At 39.0% G+C, this 17,851-nt stretch overlaps 1 protein-coding gene across 2 annotated transcripts in view; it reads left to right on the top strand.

The window, feature by feature from the left end:
• The window catches only part of PTPN13 (protein tyrosine phosphatase non-receptor type 13), a 209,290-nt gene that overhangs the window by 100,622 nt on the left and 90,817 nt on the right, over positions 1-17,851 (top strand). For both annotated transcript variants that reach the window (XM_047798555.1, XM_047798554.1), the window contains exons 8-9: positions 13,044-13,139; positions 13,525-13,618. In XM_047798555.1, coding sequence (XP_047654511.1) covers positions 13,044-13,139; positions 13,525-13,618 — 190 coding nt within the window. The remainder of the gene's footprint in view (positions 1-13,043; positions 13,140-13,524; positions 13,619-17,851) is intronic.

Here is a 17,851-nt window from a genome sequence, read left to right as displayed (position 1 = left end):
GCCACGTGCTATGGGAATGGCCAAACAACAAAAATAAATTGAGTAATGAACGTAAAGTGCTTAATGAGTCAAAAGCATTCCATTATTAGTATGGGAGCGTAAAGTAACTTTGTAAATGATCAATTTTTAATATTTTCAGGGGAAAGCCGTGTTTCAAAAACACACGATTCATACACAAAGCACAGTATGTTGAATAGAATAAAATTATGTTCTAGACGTGGATATAGGCTATTTTTAGTAGAGATGGATGGAAGAGAAAGCAGAATACTGAGTTTTCAATCTAATCCTCTACCTTTTTGAAGGTTAAAGTTTTGTAACTGCCCCTTGACTGCTAGAGGACATAGCTGATTAAAGGGAGCTTTAAGGTCTTTCTGTTTCAGTGAGAGTAGTAACATATTCAAGGTCAAGTTCATTTTTAAGGTGGTTGTCCCAGTTGAACATCTTTGATTCATAGATTGCCTTTAAAGTACTCTGCTGAGATTTGTTTCGTTACTTAAGTTTTAAGCATAGTTCTGGAACTGAAAATACACTCCACATTGTGCTTCTTATGAATTGAATTTAGCATTTTTTTTTTCATTTCATGAATTGCACCTTAGTAAGGAATTTGAAATTATGGAGGAAATTATTGAACACTTACTTGATATGGATTTATATCTATATGCTTTTTGTTTGCTTGCTTGCTTTTTAGGGCCATACCCGCGGCATATGGAGGTTCCCAGGCTAGGGATCGAATGGAGCTGTAGCCGCCGGCCTACACCACAGCCACAGCCACAGCAATGCCAGATCCGAGCCTGTCTATGACCCACATCCAGCAATGCCAGATCCTTAACCCACTGAGCAAGGTTTGGTTTTGTTTTAGATAGTGTTTCGATGGAATTTACTACGATAGGCCCTGTAAGATGGGTATCCTATACCTGATGAGATAAGGGAGTAAACTATCAAAAAGCAGTGGTTGGTATTGAGTGCTCTGATTTCTTTGGGAACAGAGTAAGAAAGGAACAAAAAAGACCCCAAGAAAGAAATGGTACTTGACGTTTAAAAATTATGAAAATTAAATTATTACTGTGATTATTAATACTTTATCTATCAAGTAGTTATCTACATTCATAAAGCAGTAGGGGCGGGGAAGGAGGAAACAGTTTCTCTCATGGAAACTAGTTTTAATTTTTTTTGCTTTTTAGGGCTGCCCCCGCGGCACATGGAGGTTCCCAGGCTAGGAATTGAACCAGAACGGTAGCGGCCGGCCTACACCACAGCTCACAGCAACACCAGATCCTTAACCCACTGAGCGAGGCCAGGGATTGAACCTGTGTCCTCATAGATGCTAGTCACATTGGTTAACTGCTGAACCATGACAGGAACTCCTTAGTTTTAAAATTTGATGTCATTTCCTTCTTTTGCTTTATTCTTTTCATTTTACTCTTTTCCCCTCAGCCTAGGACTGTCCTGTTCTACTCTTGTCCTTTCTTCCTTGTTCCCAGTATTTTCCTTTCCATCTCGAGACCTGAGAAATAGTCTTCTAATGAGAGTATCTGTCGCCGTGTCATTTGTGGTGTAATTACTGCACACTCCCTGTCCATTCTCAGTGGATTGGCAGCACATTCCTGATTATGAGAGACTGACTTGGAACCAGTACTGTGAGTATAGTATGAACAGCACCCCACACCCTGGGTGGGGACCGTGAATAGCTTTTTGCTTCCCACAGTCAAAACTCCTCTGCATTCTGTGTAATTCTGGGAGGGACAGTGTGAAGAATAGATATAATTAAATTCTACAAAAGTGACCATGGCTAAATACTACTTATTTGAGGAATTTAAGGTCAATCTATTTTATGTCTAAATTAAGTATTGTTTCCTTTCTTTCACTGCAGTGGCCTCTGGTCTAGCCTAGTTTGGCTGTTCTGTGACTGCTCTGTGACTACAGCTTAAGCCCTCTGTTGTGCAACTTAGAGTATGCAAACACTCAAGTATGTGAACCTGTTCTCACCATTGAGGCACCTTAATGTTTCATTTCCGTTCACATTCATTCCATCGAATTTGAAAGTACATGTATTTTTATAGTTACATTGCAGAAAAGTAGGAGAGTGGAGTCATAAATGTTGCCTTCCCTCCCATGGGATGCTCCTAGTGACATTTTATGGAGGAAGGAATTAAAAAAAAAACTTTTTTGTAAAATCCAAAACTGGTGAAGATGAACTAATCAGTTTTTATTTCTTCACCTAATTTCCCTTTGAATAGCAGCCCCCCCAAAAAAAGAAAAAATCTTTTGTGGTTTGGATTACTCCGTGAACTAAAATAAGTCCCTTTGAGTTCTACAGAAGTGAATGTGGCTAAGCAGGGATTTTTACGTGATATTGGTCAAATATCACATGTATTTAAGTATTGATGATTTGATGTACTACTAAGCTGCATATGTTTTGTATCTCTGAGAAGCACACTCTTGAGGGGGTTTCAGCGTCTTATCCAGCAAGAATCAGGTGCCTGTCATTTCTAGGACTGAAATTAACGAGGCTGATATTTTAGGTTTGCATCGTCCAATAGAACTTCTTCAATGGAGGAAATGCCCTGTCGCTACCAAGTCCACTCAGTAGTTACAAGACATGTGATTATTGATTACCTGCATTGTAGCTAGTGCAGCCAAGGAACTGAATATTTTATTTAAATTTACATAGCCACGGGGAGTTCCCTCGTGGCTCAGCTGGTTAAGGATCTGGAGTCAAAACTGTGGTTCTGATTACAGCTGTGACATGTTCAATCCCTGGCCCGGGATTTTCTGCATGCCATAGGGTAGCCAAAATTTATAGCCATATAGTACAGTTTTAGACCATTCTTATATAGACTTAGTCCAATATAAAATACCAGCGTTCAATGGAGGAAAGATTTAAGAAGCATTTGAGAAGAGGTACGCAGTAAGTCATTTTTTAGTTTAAAAACAGCTGAGAATAGCAGTTCCTGTCACTGCTCAGTAGTTGATGAATCCGACTAGGAACCCTGAGGTTGTGGGTTCGATCCCTGACCTCACTCAGTGGGTTAAGGATCTGGCGTTGCCATGAGCTGTGGTGTAGGTCGCAGATGTGGCTCAGATCCCGAGTTGCTGTGGCTGTGGTGTAGGCTGGCAGGTGTAGCTCCGATTAGACCCCTAGCCTGGGAACCTCTGTATGCCATGGGTGCGGCCCTAGAAAGACAAAAAGACAAAAAAAATAAATAAATAAAATAAAAACAGCTGAGGATAGATATTACTTTCCAATTTATCCAAGTGAAAAAAATGAAGTTGTATTTTTACACAGGAGAGTTAAAGGTGAAACCAAAACTAACTTTCCACTGGAATTCCCTGGTGGCACAGTGGGTTAGGGATCCAGCATTATCACTGCTGTGGCTCAGGTCCCTGCTGTGGCATGTATTTGATCCCTGGCCCAGAAACTTCTGCATGCTGCAAGGCAGGGCCAAAAAGGAAAAAAAAAATGTAATTTTCCAGTGTCCATAGTCATAGTAACGTAATACTGATTTTGGAATCCACAGAAATCATAGGCTACTTTATCAGAAATTAGGGACCTAATTAAAGTCTAACTCTTACATAGTTAACATAGACCCAGTATGACTTTGACATAGAAGCCTTCTGAAAAGCAAAGATTGGTATGTTCTAAGAAAGATTTAAAATGGATCTTACTGGTAACGCATATCATAAGTTTTATTTTTTTATTATTTTTAAAAAATTTTTTATGATTATTTGATTATGATAATTTTTATGATTATTTTTATTTCCACATTTTTTTTTCTGCTATACAGCATGAAGACCCAGTTACACATACATTTATACATTCTTTTTTTTCACATTATCAGGCTCCATCATAAGTGACCATAGTTCCCAGTGCTACATAGCAGGATCTCATTGCTTATCCATTCCAAAGGCAATAGTCTGCATCTGTTAATCCCAGGCTCCCACTCTCTCCCCCTCCCCCTTGGCAACCACAAGTCTATTCTCCAATTCCATAATTTTCTTTTCTGTGGGAAGGTTCATTTGTGCCACATGTTAGATTCCAGATATAAGTGATATCATATGGTATTTGTCTTTCTCTTTCTGACTTACTTCACTCAAGATGAGAGTCTGTATTTCCATGCTTGTTGCTGCAAATGGCATTATTTCATTCTTTTTTATGGCTGAGTAGTATTCCATTGTGTATATGTACCACATCTTCCTAATCCAATTGTCGATGGTCATTTGGGTTGTTTCCATGTCTTGGCTATTGTGAACAGTGCTGTAATGAACATGCAGGTGCATGTGTCTTCTTTAAGGAAAGTTTTGTCCGGATAGATGCCCAAGAGTGGGATTGCTCTATGTATAGATTTCTAAGGTACCTCCATACTGTTTTCCTTAGTGATTGTACCAGCTTATATTCCCACCAACAGTGCAGGAGGATTCCCTTTTCTCCACACTCCCTCCAGCACTTGTTATCTGACTGGTGTGAGGTGGTATCTCGTGATAGTTTTGATTTGCATTTCTCTCATAATCAAGGATGTTGAGCATTTTTTCATGTGCTTGTTGGCCATCTGTATTTCTTCCTTGGAGAAATGTCTCTTCAGGTCTTTTGCCCATTTTTCCATTGGGTTGTGGGCTTTTTTGCTGTTGAATTGTATAAGTTGTTTGTAAATTTTAGAGATTAAGCCCTTGTCAGTTGCATCATTTGAAACAATTTTTTCCCATTCTGTAAGTTGTCTTTTTGGTTTCCTTTGCTGTGCAAAAGCTTGTCCGTTTGATTAGGTCCCATGGGTCTATTTTTGCTTTTATTTCTGTGGCTTTGGGAGACTGATCTGAGAAAACATTGGTAAGGTTGATGTCAGAGAATGTTTTGCCTATGTCCCTTCCAGGAGTTTGATGGTGTCTTGTCTTAGGTTTAAATCTTTCAGCCATTTAGAGTTCATTTTTGTGCATGGTGTGAGGCTGTGTTCTAGTTTCATGGATTTGCATGCAGCTGTCCAGGTTTCCCAGCAATACTTGCTGAAAAGACTGTCTTTTTCCCATTTTATGTTCTTGCCTCCTTTGTCAAAGATTAACTGACCATAGGTGGGTCTGGGTTTATTTCTGGGTGCTCTATTCTGTTTCATTGGTCTGCATGTCTGTTTTAGTACCAGTCCCACACTGTCTTGATGACTGTGGCTTTGTAGTATTTCTTGAAGTCTGGGAGAGTTATGCCTCCTGCTTGGTTTTTGTTCCTCAGAATTGCTTTGGCAATCCTGGGTCTTTTGTGGTTCCATATACATTTTTGGATTGTTTGTTCTAGTTCTGTGAAAAATGTCATGGGGAATTTGATAGGGATTGCATTGAATCTGTAGATTGCTTTACCAAAGTGGGTATAGAGGGGACATACCTTAACATAATCAAAGCCATTTATGACAAACCCACAGCAAATATAATACTCAATGGAGAAAAGCTGAAAGCCTTCCCACTAAAATCTGGAACAAGACAAGGATGCCCACTCTCACCACTGTTATTCAACATAGTACTTGACGTCTTAGCCACAGCAATCAGAAAAACAAAAGAAATAAAAGGCATCCAAATAGGAAGAGAAGAGGTAAAATTGTCACTGTATGCAGACGACATGATACTATATATAGAAAACCCTAAGGACTCAACCCAAAAACTACTTGAACAGATCACCAAATTCAGCAAAGTAGCAGAATATAAGATTAACATTCAGAAATCAGTCACATTTCTGTATACTAATAATGAAATATTAGAAAAGGAATACGAAAATACAATACCTTTTAAAATTGCGCCCCGAAAAATCAGATACCTGGGAATACACCTGACCAAGGAGGTAAGAGACTTATATGCTGAGAACTCTAAACCATGAATCAAGGAGATTAAAGAAGATGTGAAGAAATGGAAAGATATTCCATGCTCCTGGGTTGGAAAAGTTAATATTGTAAAAATGGCCGTACTACCCAAAGCATATCATAAGTTTTAAGATCTAGCAGTTTTAATCTCCAGAATATTTTTTCTTTCCATCCTCGTCTCTCAGTTCCTTCTGTTGCCCGTGGACTGTGGAAATAGCTTCCTAAGTTGATCTCTCAGCTACAGTTTGTCCTCCTTTTCCCTGCCATGCAAATTTGAATATATTTCCTCTGCCTTCAGCTGTTTAATACCTTTTTATCAGCTGAGCAGGATAAAATTCAGGCCCCTCGGATTATGGTGTTTAAGCCTTTCGGTTATTGTTTCTCCCATCCTTTGGCACTTCCCATCTGACCTGTCACGCCAACACCGTGTGCGTTCATGCTCCCCCACGCCCTTCCTCTCCCCTTCCCTTTCCCTTCCACGCTCCTTTTCTCCGTACAGGCCATTCCTTATTTCCACGCTTTTATTTATGCAGCTTTCTGCCTTAGACCATCCAAGCTTTGCCTCATCCCCCCATGTCCGCATGATGGTCTGTATTTTTCATTGGGATTTTTTGAGACGCTGGCTTCTCTTCTTGTAGATAGTCAGATAGTGGCCTGGTCTAATTCATAGCTATATCCTTAGCACCTACCACTATGACTGACATATAATAGCTACTCAATAAGTGTTTATGAATCTAAACTGAATATTACAACATGGCTATTAATATTAACTGCTTAGTATAGTTGTGCTGTGTCTCTGATGAAGTATACTATACAGTGAGGAGAAATCCCACCTCCTCCTTCCTCTGTTTTTATCCAACTCTAAGAGAAAATTACGTATTTATCAGTCACAGCCTGACCAACCAAGAGCAAATGTCATCAGTTTCCTTTTGAACGCTGTACTGTTTGAAAGTTTTAGAAGGGGCAGTTGACGTCATAACAACAAAGGGTTCTGAAGGATGCTAGAAGAGTGGTGCCCCAGGGCCAGATTTGTGACTGCTTCATTACACAAGACCCTTACAGAGGGACGTTTCACTCTTGCTGCAGTTCCTACTCTGTACAAATTTTACTCCTACAAAGTGAGTCATAGTTCACAGAGTATTTCTCCCTGTAGCCTCCCTCATCGATACAGATTTATACCTGCATGAGTTCTTTTCCTCCGGGTTAAAAATGTTTTTGATCATGTCTGACTCTCAAAGAATTTTAGTATAATGTTCCATTCATGTATCAGGCAGCGTGTGCATACAGTGGAAGAATATGCAATCTCTAATCTCTAGAAATTAACACCCCCCAAAAAAGAAAGCCTAGGGAAAAACACTTCATACACGAATATGTAATGTTAGTACTTTGTTTCTCTGCTTTATTTGAAGATTGAAATATTTTGTTAGGGCCCGTAATTATAAAAATGCAGAGTTAAAAAAAAAAAACTTGTGATTCTGAGCTACAAACCCAGTCATTTTCGTGCACTTCTTTTTGAAAGTTTTATCTGTAATTTGGGTCATGAATTAAAAGTCAAGAAATGCCAAGCTGAAAGTGGTTATTTAATTCCTGATGTTGTAACTGCCTAAGTTTCAGTTTCTTCATGTTACTTGTCTGAGCTTGAATATGTGTCATTTGTAAATGATGTGGTTAGATTACAGTTTGTTCTGGCTTAAATTCATTTTAATGTGAAGATGGTAGATTCAAACATTTCATCTAAATTAGCTTTATGTAAACTCAGAATGTCATGCAAGTCTCCATAATCCCTGTACCTTAAAAGTATAGTGTTCATGGAAATTCTCTTGTGGCACAGAGGGCTCCAGCATTGCCACAGCTGTAGCACAGGCCACAGCTGCAGTGCAGGTTCAGTGCCTGGCCTGGAAACATCCACGTGCCACGCCTGCAGGCCGAAAAAATATATATATATATTTTTTTTTTCAAAGCCACAAATTAGATACTGAGTCTAATTTTTTCCCACAAGAAGCAAATAAATTCATATATATATATATATATATATATATATATATATATATATATATGGTGTGTGTGTGTGTGTGTATATATATATATAGTGTTCATGACCACATATCACAGCTTTGTGTGTTAAAAGTATTCAGTGGTTAAGTCTTGGTGGACATTGTACTTCTGAGTTTTCAAGAATTTATGACAAACACTAGCCTGTTGAAAAGCTGCTTTTTAGTGTTGCTATAAAAGTGGAGTCAGTACCCTGTTAGAGTTGGATTGAATTTTGTTTAGAAGATCAGATTACAGTTAAGGATAATAAATATACCTTGTGTTCTGACCAAAAAAATAGTACACTCTTAATCATGGTAAAATAATACTAGAAATTAAAAGATATCTTTAATTGTCAGCATATGTATGAGTACAGAATCTCTATAATTAGACTTCTATCCAGATGTCAGTTCTTGAAACATTAGTCATTATTCTTCTAGCCATTCTGGCCATCTTCTCATTCTCTCACCACTGTTCTGCAAAATGTTTTGGGGAGACTGTATTCCTGTGTGCTTTATGTGTTTAGATACATAGACTCATGTGCTCAATTTGGTTCTGCTTTTTTTGGTGACACGTATTCAGGCTAATTTTACTCTCCCATTTTTTCTTTTGCACTCATTACTGTTTCTACGCTAAAATTGTTAACTACAACTTCATTTTCCATGAAATGGAAACTGCTTATAGGAAACTACTTTCTGAAAACTACTTGTTGGAAGTCGAAGCGAAGGAAACCATCTAGTGAAATGACGAATAATCACGATCCTAAATGAACTCTCATACATTGATTTATACAATGTAGGTTGAATTTCAATATTTACTAGCTGAGAAAAGAAAATTTCAAAGCCACAAATTAGATACTGAGTCTAATTTTTTCCCACAAGAAGCAAATAAATTCAGTTTTCTAGTTGTAATGGGGACACTTTAAAATATTACTATTGCAGTTTTAACACTGCAGTGGAAGTGGTCTCATGTGTTTTATAAAATGTGTTATGACTATTCTTAATAGGTACAAGAATTCTGGCACTCAGAAAACTTTGTCATATTCTATAAATACTTAGAAGCATCTCTGGGTTTTTTGTTTTGTAAATCTGACCCTTTTTTTTTTTTTTTTCCCTGGTCTTTTTAGAGCCACACCATTGGCATATGAATGTTCTCAGCCTAGGGGTCGAATCAGAGCTATAGACGCTGTCCTGCACCAAAGCCACAGAAATGCTGGATTTGAGCCGCATCTGCGACCTACACCACAGCTCATAGCAACACCGGAGCCTTAACCCACTGAGCGAGGCCAGGGATCAAACCTGCGTCCTCATGGATGCCAGTCAGATTCATTTCCTCTGAGCCCCTACTTGAACACATAAAGTCTGACACTTTCTATTTAAAATAATAGTCATTAGGGTTTGTCGATGCTGGGAGATGAGTATATATAAGGACTTAGTGTACTTGCATTTTCATGTCTATTTAGAAGTTTTCATAGTAAAAAGTTGTGTATTTTTTTTAATCATCAAATTAATACCGCATTCCTGAATTCTGGACCAAATCTAAAGTGGTAATATTGTACATTTAAATATAGATAGAAAATGTATCTTCCCCCCAAAAAAAGTTGTTAATAATGGTAGAATACCTTGTAGAAAATTAGAGATTTCCTTCCTTTTGTAGACCAGGACAGAAAAAGAAAGACACTATCTAGTTGGTGTCTGCTGAGTGCCTTTCATGTAGGTCCTCTCAGAAGGCCAAGAAGTGTTTCTACCCAGATGACCTGTCAGCATGAAGAATATGCCTCTCCGTATACTCCAGCACAGATGCTCCTGATAAAGGACATGTAATTTTATAATAATTTCTGAAAATGTTACATTATTATTTAATTCAGAAATAGAAAGCTTACAAGGGCTAACCATCCTTTCTTATAAGCACCACTGAGTAGTACATTTTGGCTGAGAACTTTCATCTGATTAAAACCGTCTTATATGCATGACTGAGTAGTAAATATCACCTGGGAACTTTAACCTGGTATTATCTGCCATGGCGTTACATGAAAGGACCATAGCTAACAACATTTTATTTTATTTTATTTTATTTTTTTTGTCTTTTTGCCTTTTCTAGGGCCCCTCCCACAGCATATGGAGGTTCCCAGGGTAGGGGTCGAATCGGAGCTGTAACCACTGGCCAGAGCCAGAGCCACAGCAACACGGGATCCGAGCCACGTCTGCAACCTACACCACAGCTCACGGCAACACCGGATCCTTAACCCACTGAGCAAGGCCAGGGACCAAATCCGCAACCTCATGATTCCTAGTCAGATTCGTTAACCACTGAGCCGCAGTGGGAACTCCTTATGGTTATATTTTTAAAAGGGGTTTGTCAAGGTGACATTAATTTGTTTTACAGAGGAACCCACAGATTGAAAAACGTTTACTAGGGTTGTCAGAGTAAAGGAAACAAGGGAAAAAAGGATACAAGGACAAGCAGACGACGGAGAATATGGACCTGTGAAATAATATAAGAATTATAAAGCACCATAACGGACTGGAAATTTTAAAGTTATTTACACTCTTAAAGCCACTTTGCGGAACTAGTTATGAAACGGTTCGTTTCATCTGGAGCATGAAACTGTTACTGCCTGGCACAACATCCAAGTAACCAAAGTTCTCTGTCTAATGAGTATGTTTATTGCCACGTCCCAATTTTCTTTGTGAGATAACACCATATCACCTCTGTACATTTGAGTCTTCTCCTTGGCCTTGTTGCTTTTACTGCCTTGTAGGTTACAAAGCCAGGTTTGACGTTTGATCAAGTTACCTTGGGAAAATCCCTCAAAACTGCAGCATGGAGGGTGTATGAATAAAACAAAAAGTTCTTCGGGATCACTTGAAAATATCAGTTCTTACATAGCCGTTTATCTATGTTCATTAAATATAAGTAATATTAAGTAAAACTGCTGGACAAAAATAGGAATCTCCTGTATTATGCCTCCTTCTCCAAGTAAACCTTTCCTCTCCATTGAGTTCACGGCCAGTCCTTTATCTTTCTACACTTCCTGCCATGATGCCTGTCTTTTGCCTTAGCCCATCATGTCCATCCAGGTTCTCCAAGCCTGGTTTCTGTGGTGCTATTTCACTATTTCTTTCATTCATCTCTCTCTCTCTTTTTTTTTTTTTTTTTAGGGCCACACCTGTGGCATATGGAAGTTCACAGACTAAAGGTCAAAGGGGAGCTGCAGCTGCTGGCCTACCAGCCCATCAACATAGGATCCGAGTCACATCTGTGAACTCGTGGCAACACTGGATCTTAACCCACTGAGCAAGGCCAGGGATCAAACCCACGTCCTCATGGTTACTGGTGGGGTTTATCATTACCACTTGAGCCACAATGGGAATTTCTCCATTCATCTCTTTTCTCTCAACAATCTCTATTAAACACCTTCTAGCACAAGGGAATAATTCATTTAGTGAAGTACCTGTCCTCAAGTCGGCAAATCAGTAAAAAGAAACCCTCACATACCCTGGTTATCTGCTAACCATACATCCCATGCCAGTCCTCGGTTCTAAGAATTTTCCATAGTCTGCTTTCTCTAATGCCAAGAAAAAAGCCACAAAACCATTATAGAAGTTTCCAATAAAATTCATGCATTCTAGCCTAATCAAAACTCTTAAAGGCTACATAAAAGCCTGCATGGGCTTTTTTTGCTGACTCTTACCACATTCTTCACAAGAAGAGTAAAGAGAATTTCTTTACTCTTCTTGGGAGGTGATACACTTTTTATTACCAGAAGTAAGGCAACTTTCTGATACCAGTATCTTGGGACTCCCTCTGTATTTTCACACTTTGCTTTGTTCATTCCTTTCTTGTAAGGAAAAAGAAAAAGGATTCAAAGGTAAAGAGGAACAGCAATGCTACCGGGGAGAATATCATTCAGGAAAGAATCTCTTTATATACTCTTGGTTATCTGTAGAGTCAATATAACACGAGTACAGAATTGGGGGAAGTGGTTGGTGATGCTGCTATGGAACGAAGGTCTTACCAGGAGTGGGTTTTTGGAAATTCTGTTTCAGTGTTTATGTATCCATGTGTTTTGAAGGGTGGGAGGAGAGAGAGCCGTCCTTCTCATTTGATTCTAACAAGCAAGAACATATGACTCCACAACATGAAGAGCCACTGCTATAAATGTATTCAGGGACCAGCTTATGAAAGTCTTTGAATACTAAGCTAAGGAGTGTCTAAACTGTATCTTGAAAACTCAAGTTTGCAGAAGTTTAAGAAATACAGCAATATGCTCAGATTTCCATTTCCTGAAAAATTCTCACTCTGTAATGTGAATTATGACGCTAGCAAGCCTGCATGAAGGGGAATCTAGGACACATGCAGTAGTCCAGACATGAGATGAAGAGTCCTCTATGATAGCGATCATGAGTTTGAAGAAGAGGGGGTGAGTCAGAAACGCTCAAGGTAGACTTCAGATTTTAGTGGGGTTCTGCCCCCATCGCACAGAGCACCCACAGGGCAACCCTCCGCCCCCACTCCCAGTGTTTACTCATCTCATTCAGGTGGGACTACATGTCCACCTTAGGTGTTTTGTGCTTCTGCATTTTAAATTGAGTTTGGGCTTGCGTCTTTGAATTTCCTGTCCCTCACACAGAGAATGATGTTTATATAGCATCCACTCTGTTCTAAGAGCTTTGCTTAGATAATTTCATTTAATGCTCACAACAGCCCTGTGAGATGCACACAGTTAGCGTACCCTCTCTTCAGCTGAAGAAGCTGAGTCACAGCAAGGCTGCAGTCCTGCACCCAGCAGGTAGCGGAGCTGAGATTCAAACCCAAGCAATCTGGCTCCAGAGTCCTGGCTCTTAACCAATACGCCAAACCACCTGAAAGTTGAAGTCGCATCTTTGAACACCAGCTGGCAATTAGTGAATGTAAAGCAGTATATAAAATGTTCTAGTCTCGCAAGAATAAATGTAGTACTTTGTTTGATTTTTTTAAACTGTCATTACGAATATAAAATAACTTGTTAACAGTCAGGATGTTCTGAAGCCCTGGCACTGAACTTCTATGACCAGATAGTAACTTTTGATTTCCGGGAGCATAATGTTCTAGTCTCACAAGAATAAATGTAGTACTTTATTTGGTTTGTGTGGCTTGTGAGTTTGCTTTCTCATGTTTTTATTTTAATCCTTTTAGAACCGGTCCGAAGATACAAAACTGCCCACAGTGATATCTTTAGTACCTCCAGTGAAAGTCCATCTCTTGTTTCCTCTGAATCAGACTTCAGACAAGGTGAGAGGCATCTGAACAAAATCTTAAGAAACCGTGATTGTTCTTCTCTTTCAGTAGTGTTGCAAATAAGGTGTCGAAAGAATCGTTCCTTACAGAATTTTAAAATTATAAAAAGCTGCCAGTTACTCATTTTAGTAGTATTCTGAGAGCTTGATAGCAGTTTCATCAAATAGCAGTGTAGTCATTTTCATGGTAGAGGCAACAATTCATTGTTTTCAAAAATAACATGATTCACCTCTAAAGACTTTAATGATTTATGTCAATAATTTGGTTACATGAATATGATTTGCAAAAATTATCTTATGTGTCTGCTAAATGCTTGAGTTTTAAACAAGATTACTCACATTTTAATCCCTTGCACTGTCCCTTTTTCATTCACAATCAGTGAGAAAAAGTGAAGCTTCCAAGAGATTCGAGTCCAACAGCGGTCTCCCAGGGGTGGAGGAAACCTCAGGTCAGGGCCAGTCACAGAGACCAAGGTATGGAACGTGGAAAATGGTATCATATTTCCAGTGGTGGGTGTTCTTCCTCTTTGTTGGAGTCACGAAAAAAACTTTATTCTCTTTCCTCTATCATCTCCATTTTCCTCTTCCTTTCCCTTTTAAAGCTCTTGCAAATTCATTCAATTATGCAAAAGATGTTATAGTTTGAGCTATTGGAATCTTTTAAAATTAGAAATGGCCCTGATTCTTGATAGTTTGTGCTTGATTTTTTTTTTTTTGGTCTTTTTTGTCTTTGTTGTTGTTGTTGTTGTTGTTGTTGTTGTTGTTGCTATTTCTTGGGCCGCTTCCACGGCATATGGAGGTTCCCAGGCTAGGGGTTGAATCGGAGCTGTAGCCACCAGCCTACGCCAGAGCCACAGCAACGCAGGATCCGAGCCGCTTCTGCAACCTACACCACAGCTCATGGCAACGCCGGATCGTTAACCCACTGAGCAAGGGCAGGGACCGAACCCGCAACCTCATGGTTCCTAGTCGGATTCGTTAACTACTGCGCCACGACGGGAACTCCTTGATTTTTTATTTTATTTTATTTTATTTTATTTTATTTTTGCTTTTTAGGGCCACACCCATGGCATATGAAAGTTCCCAGCCTAGGAGTCAAATTGGAGCCACAGTTGCTGGCCTACACCACAGCCACAGCAAAGTGGGATCCAAGCCAAGTCTGCGACCTACACCATAGCTCGAAGCAACACCAGATCCCTGACCCACTGAGCGAAGCCAGGGATCAAACCTGCATCCTCATGGATCCTAGTCTGATTCATTTCCGCTGAGCCAGGAAGGGAACTCCTGTGCTTGATTTTTTTAAACTGTCAATATAAATATAAAATAACTTGTTAACAGGATGTTCTGAAGCCCTGACATTAAACATCTATGACCAGATAGTAACTTTTGATTTCCAGGAGCATAATGTTTCTTTCAAAAGGTTGAATGGGTTCAACAAGCAAGCTTTCAGTGAGTATTGTTTGTGGAAGGAATAACTGGTAGATTACTCCTAAGTCACCTATTATATAAAAAGTTAATTTTTCACTACATCTTTCCTGGCTTAAGAGAAGTTACCTTGATTTTTTTTTTTTTTTAAGCCCAATGTGGGCTGTTTAGAGTTTATTTTCTAATCGAAATACTCAGCCTTCCTATGAGGTGCTGGGGGTTATTCTTGTGCTAGGGTTAGGAGGGTGGTATTATAGCTGTGGATTGACTTTGAACTGAAAAGTGTCAAATCAGTAGTGAATATATCTGTGTATCTTTTTCATGTTTGTACAGGTACCTTCCGTGAACAAAAGCATGCTGTTAATGTTAAACATTAATTTGAAAATGCAATGTGATGTTAGAGAACCAGAGGCTGCTTCAGAATTTACTCGCGAACTGCAGGAATCCTCCCCCCCCCCCCCCCCCGTTTTTTAAACAGCCTCACCTGGAGCACATGGACGTTCCCCCGCCAGGGACTGACTCCAAGCTACAGCTGTGGCACCACAGGCTCCTTTAACCCACTGCACCAGGCTGGGGACAGAACCGACAGACACCTCTTCAACTACCTGGGCCACTGCATTCGGATTCTTAACCCACCTGCCACAGCAGGAACTCCCTACAGGAATCCTTTTAAATTTGATTATCTCAGTTCACTTAATTCAAGTGCCACTATGTACACAAGAATCATTTGGAGATTAACAAAAACTTGCCTCACAGCTGATTAACTCTGGCAGCCGCTTTTGAACACCCATAAACTGTTAATAGATCAGGAAACCCTGGCCATGTGGTCACGACAGATGGTTTATCCAGGGTTTAGACTCCAAGTAGTTAAATACATTGCACTGAAATTATTTCGTAATGTTCCAGTTTTTAATTAAATTTATGTCTTTTTCTTCTCTCTTGTTCCTTTTAAAATAGTCCATGGTACTTTCTTTGAGGAAAGCTCCAGTAAATAGTCATTTATCTAAAATAAATGTTTTCTTTGCATAATAGTATTTTATATTATCTGACCCTATTATGTAATAGTAATGACCCTGTTTTGCTAATTTTGACCATAGAAGTAAGAGACAAAGACAGGGCTATACTTGACTTTACATAGGTCTGTTAAAGAAACTAAACTGTTCGGGGCTGACCAGCAGTAAGAAGCAAATGTTGAACGGTGTTAGGCTCTGTGTTGAATTGCAGACGTTATTCTTCTCCGAATATGTAATTTGGAGAAAACCTGTAAATAGTTCATATGGATGTCCTTTTAGCTTAGTCCAAAGCAGGAGTAGAGCTAACAGATGGAAGAATTATTGGGACTGGTCGTTAAAACTGATTGATTTTATAGTGAGTTTGCTAGTTATTTTAAAAACCGTTCTCCAAACCAAATTAAATCATTTGTCTTATTTCAATTTTATTGATAAAGTACTTTAAAAGTGTCAGCATTATAATAGAACCTTAGTTTTGATTATATCCAAGTTTATTTTAGGAAACTTGGCTCAACACATTGTGATTTAGTAATAAACTACCTTTTGTTTCACACCTTAAGAGGTAAAAAAAATACAGCATGGTGTTCATAACATCTTCACTAGATAGAAGTATAGGGAAAGAACATATTTCAAGGAGAAGTAGATTGCTGGGTCTGTGTATTTATTACATTTAACGTAAGACGCTAAACTCTACTTCTTTTAAACTATCACCTCTTCTTTCTGCCCAAGGAAAAGCACATTAACTAAAGTGTTGTCTAAATTCCTTATTCAAGGAGTTCCAACCCAGCTAGTAGTATCCATGGGAACTCGAGTTTGATCCCTGGCCTTGCTCAGTGGGTTAAAGATCTGGCATTGCCGTGGGCTGTGGTGTGGGTCTCAAATGCAGCTGGGATCCAGTGTGGCTGCAGCGTAGGATCCATTTGACCCCTACCGTGGGGACTTCCATGTGCTACCGGTGCAGCCCTGAAAAGACAATAAATTAGTTATTAATTAACTAATTCCTTATTCAAGTGCGGAGTTTTCTGAATGTGTGCACAGGCTTCTGATAGCATCCTTAACATGCCGGTACACAAGCAAGAGGGTCTGTTTGTTCTTTAAGTAAGGTACTTGTGAGGTCTATAAATAGTTCTGCATTTAGACATGTCGCATGCTTTATAAAAATTTCCGTCCCCTTTAGCTAAAATGAAATGGAAAAACAGATCCAGACAGTGCTATTGACTTGTATCATAGTGGGTGGGGGGAGATTAACAGGAAATTATGAGTCAGATCCAGCAGAATGAGTAATTTTTGGATTTTGAGCTATCAAAAGTGTCTTTCAGTGACCAAAAAAGATATTCAAAGCTGTTTTCCAAAGAGCATCTCTAAGGTTTTTTTGTGTTAACTTTTGAAGTACAATTTATACGCAATTTTAATTCCCACTGTTTCTGTGCCTGCTTGATGAGGCAACCTTTTTTTTCTCACTTAAAAGAACCTATTTATTCATTACTAAATCATCTAGATTTTTATAAGTTTTGTTCATTAGTTTGTTTTCCTGTTTTTTTGTCTCACAAACTTTTCAGTTTTAATAGGAACTTCTACCAGATATAGTATTGGGACAGATAAAATGATGATAAGTCATTTTTGCTACCTGTTTGTAGCTCCAGCATAAAATACTTTGAGGAGTTCCCTGGTGGCACAGGGGGTAAAGGATCCAGTGTTGTCACTGCTATGGCTCAGATCGCTGCTGTGGCATGGCCTTGATCCCTGGCCTGGGAACTTCTGCATGCCATAGGTATGGCCAAAATAAATAAATAATAAACATAATTTAAGGAGGAAAGCTAATATATTTGATGAAAATGACAGATGTGAGTTAAAATGTATAGTTTCAAATTCTTATCACTATCCTTGACCCCGGTTAAATGTGAGTGATCCATAAAATTATGTTCAGTCATTTGCTCAACAAATGGTTACTGAAAACCTACCATGTACTGGGTGCTTCTAGGTACTAGAGATACAGTCATTAGCAAGACCCTCAAGGGAATTTCTAGGGCTGAGGAACAGTGAATAAAATGCTAAAAAAATAAAAGTAAATCATGCACCATCAGATAGTGATGGGGCTTTTGAAAGAATGGGAAGCCATCGGATGGTTGAAAGCATAGAGAGCCATGATCTAGTTTACACTTTAATGGGATTACTCTGATCTGTTCTGAGAAGAACAGATTGCAGGAGTGAAATACCAGTTAGGAGACAGTCATGGTACTCCACTGGAGACACATGCAGCACAGACTAGATT

Source organism: Phacochoerus africanus, chromosome 10 (genome assembly GCF_016906955.1).
Source record: "Phacochoerus africanus isolate WHEZ1 chromosome 10, ROS_Pafr_v1, whole genome shotgun sequence".
Lineage (NCBI taxonomy): Eukaryota > Metazoa > Chordata > Mammalia > Artiodactyla > Suidae > Phacochoerus > Phacochoerus africanus.
Note: the sequence above shows the minus strand (reverse complement) of the source record. Positions and strands in the feature narration are given on the sequence as shown.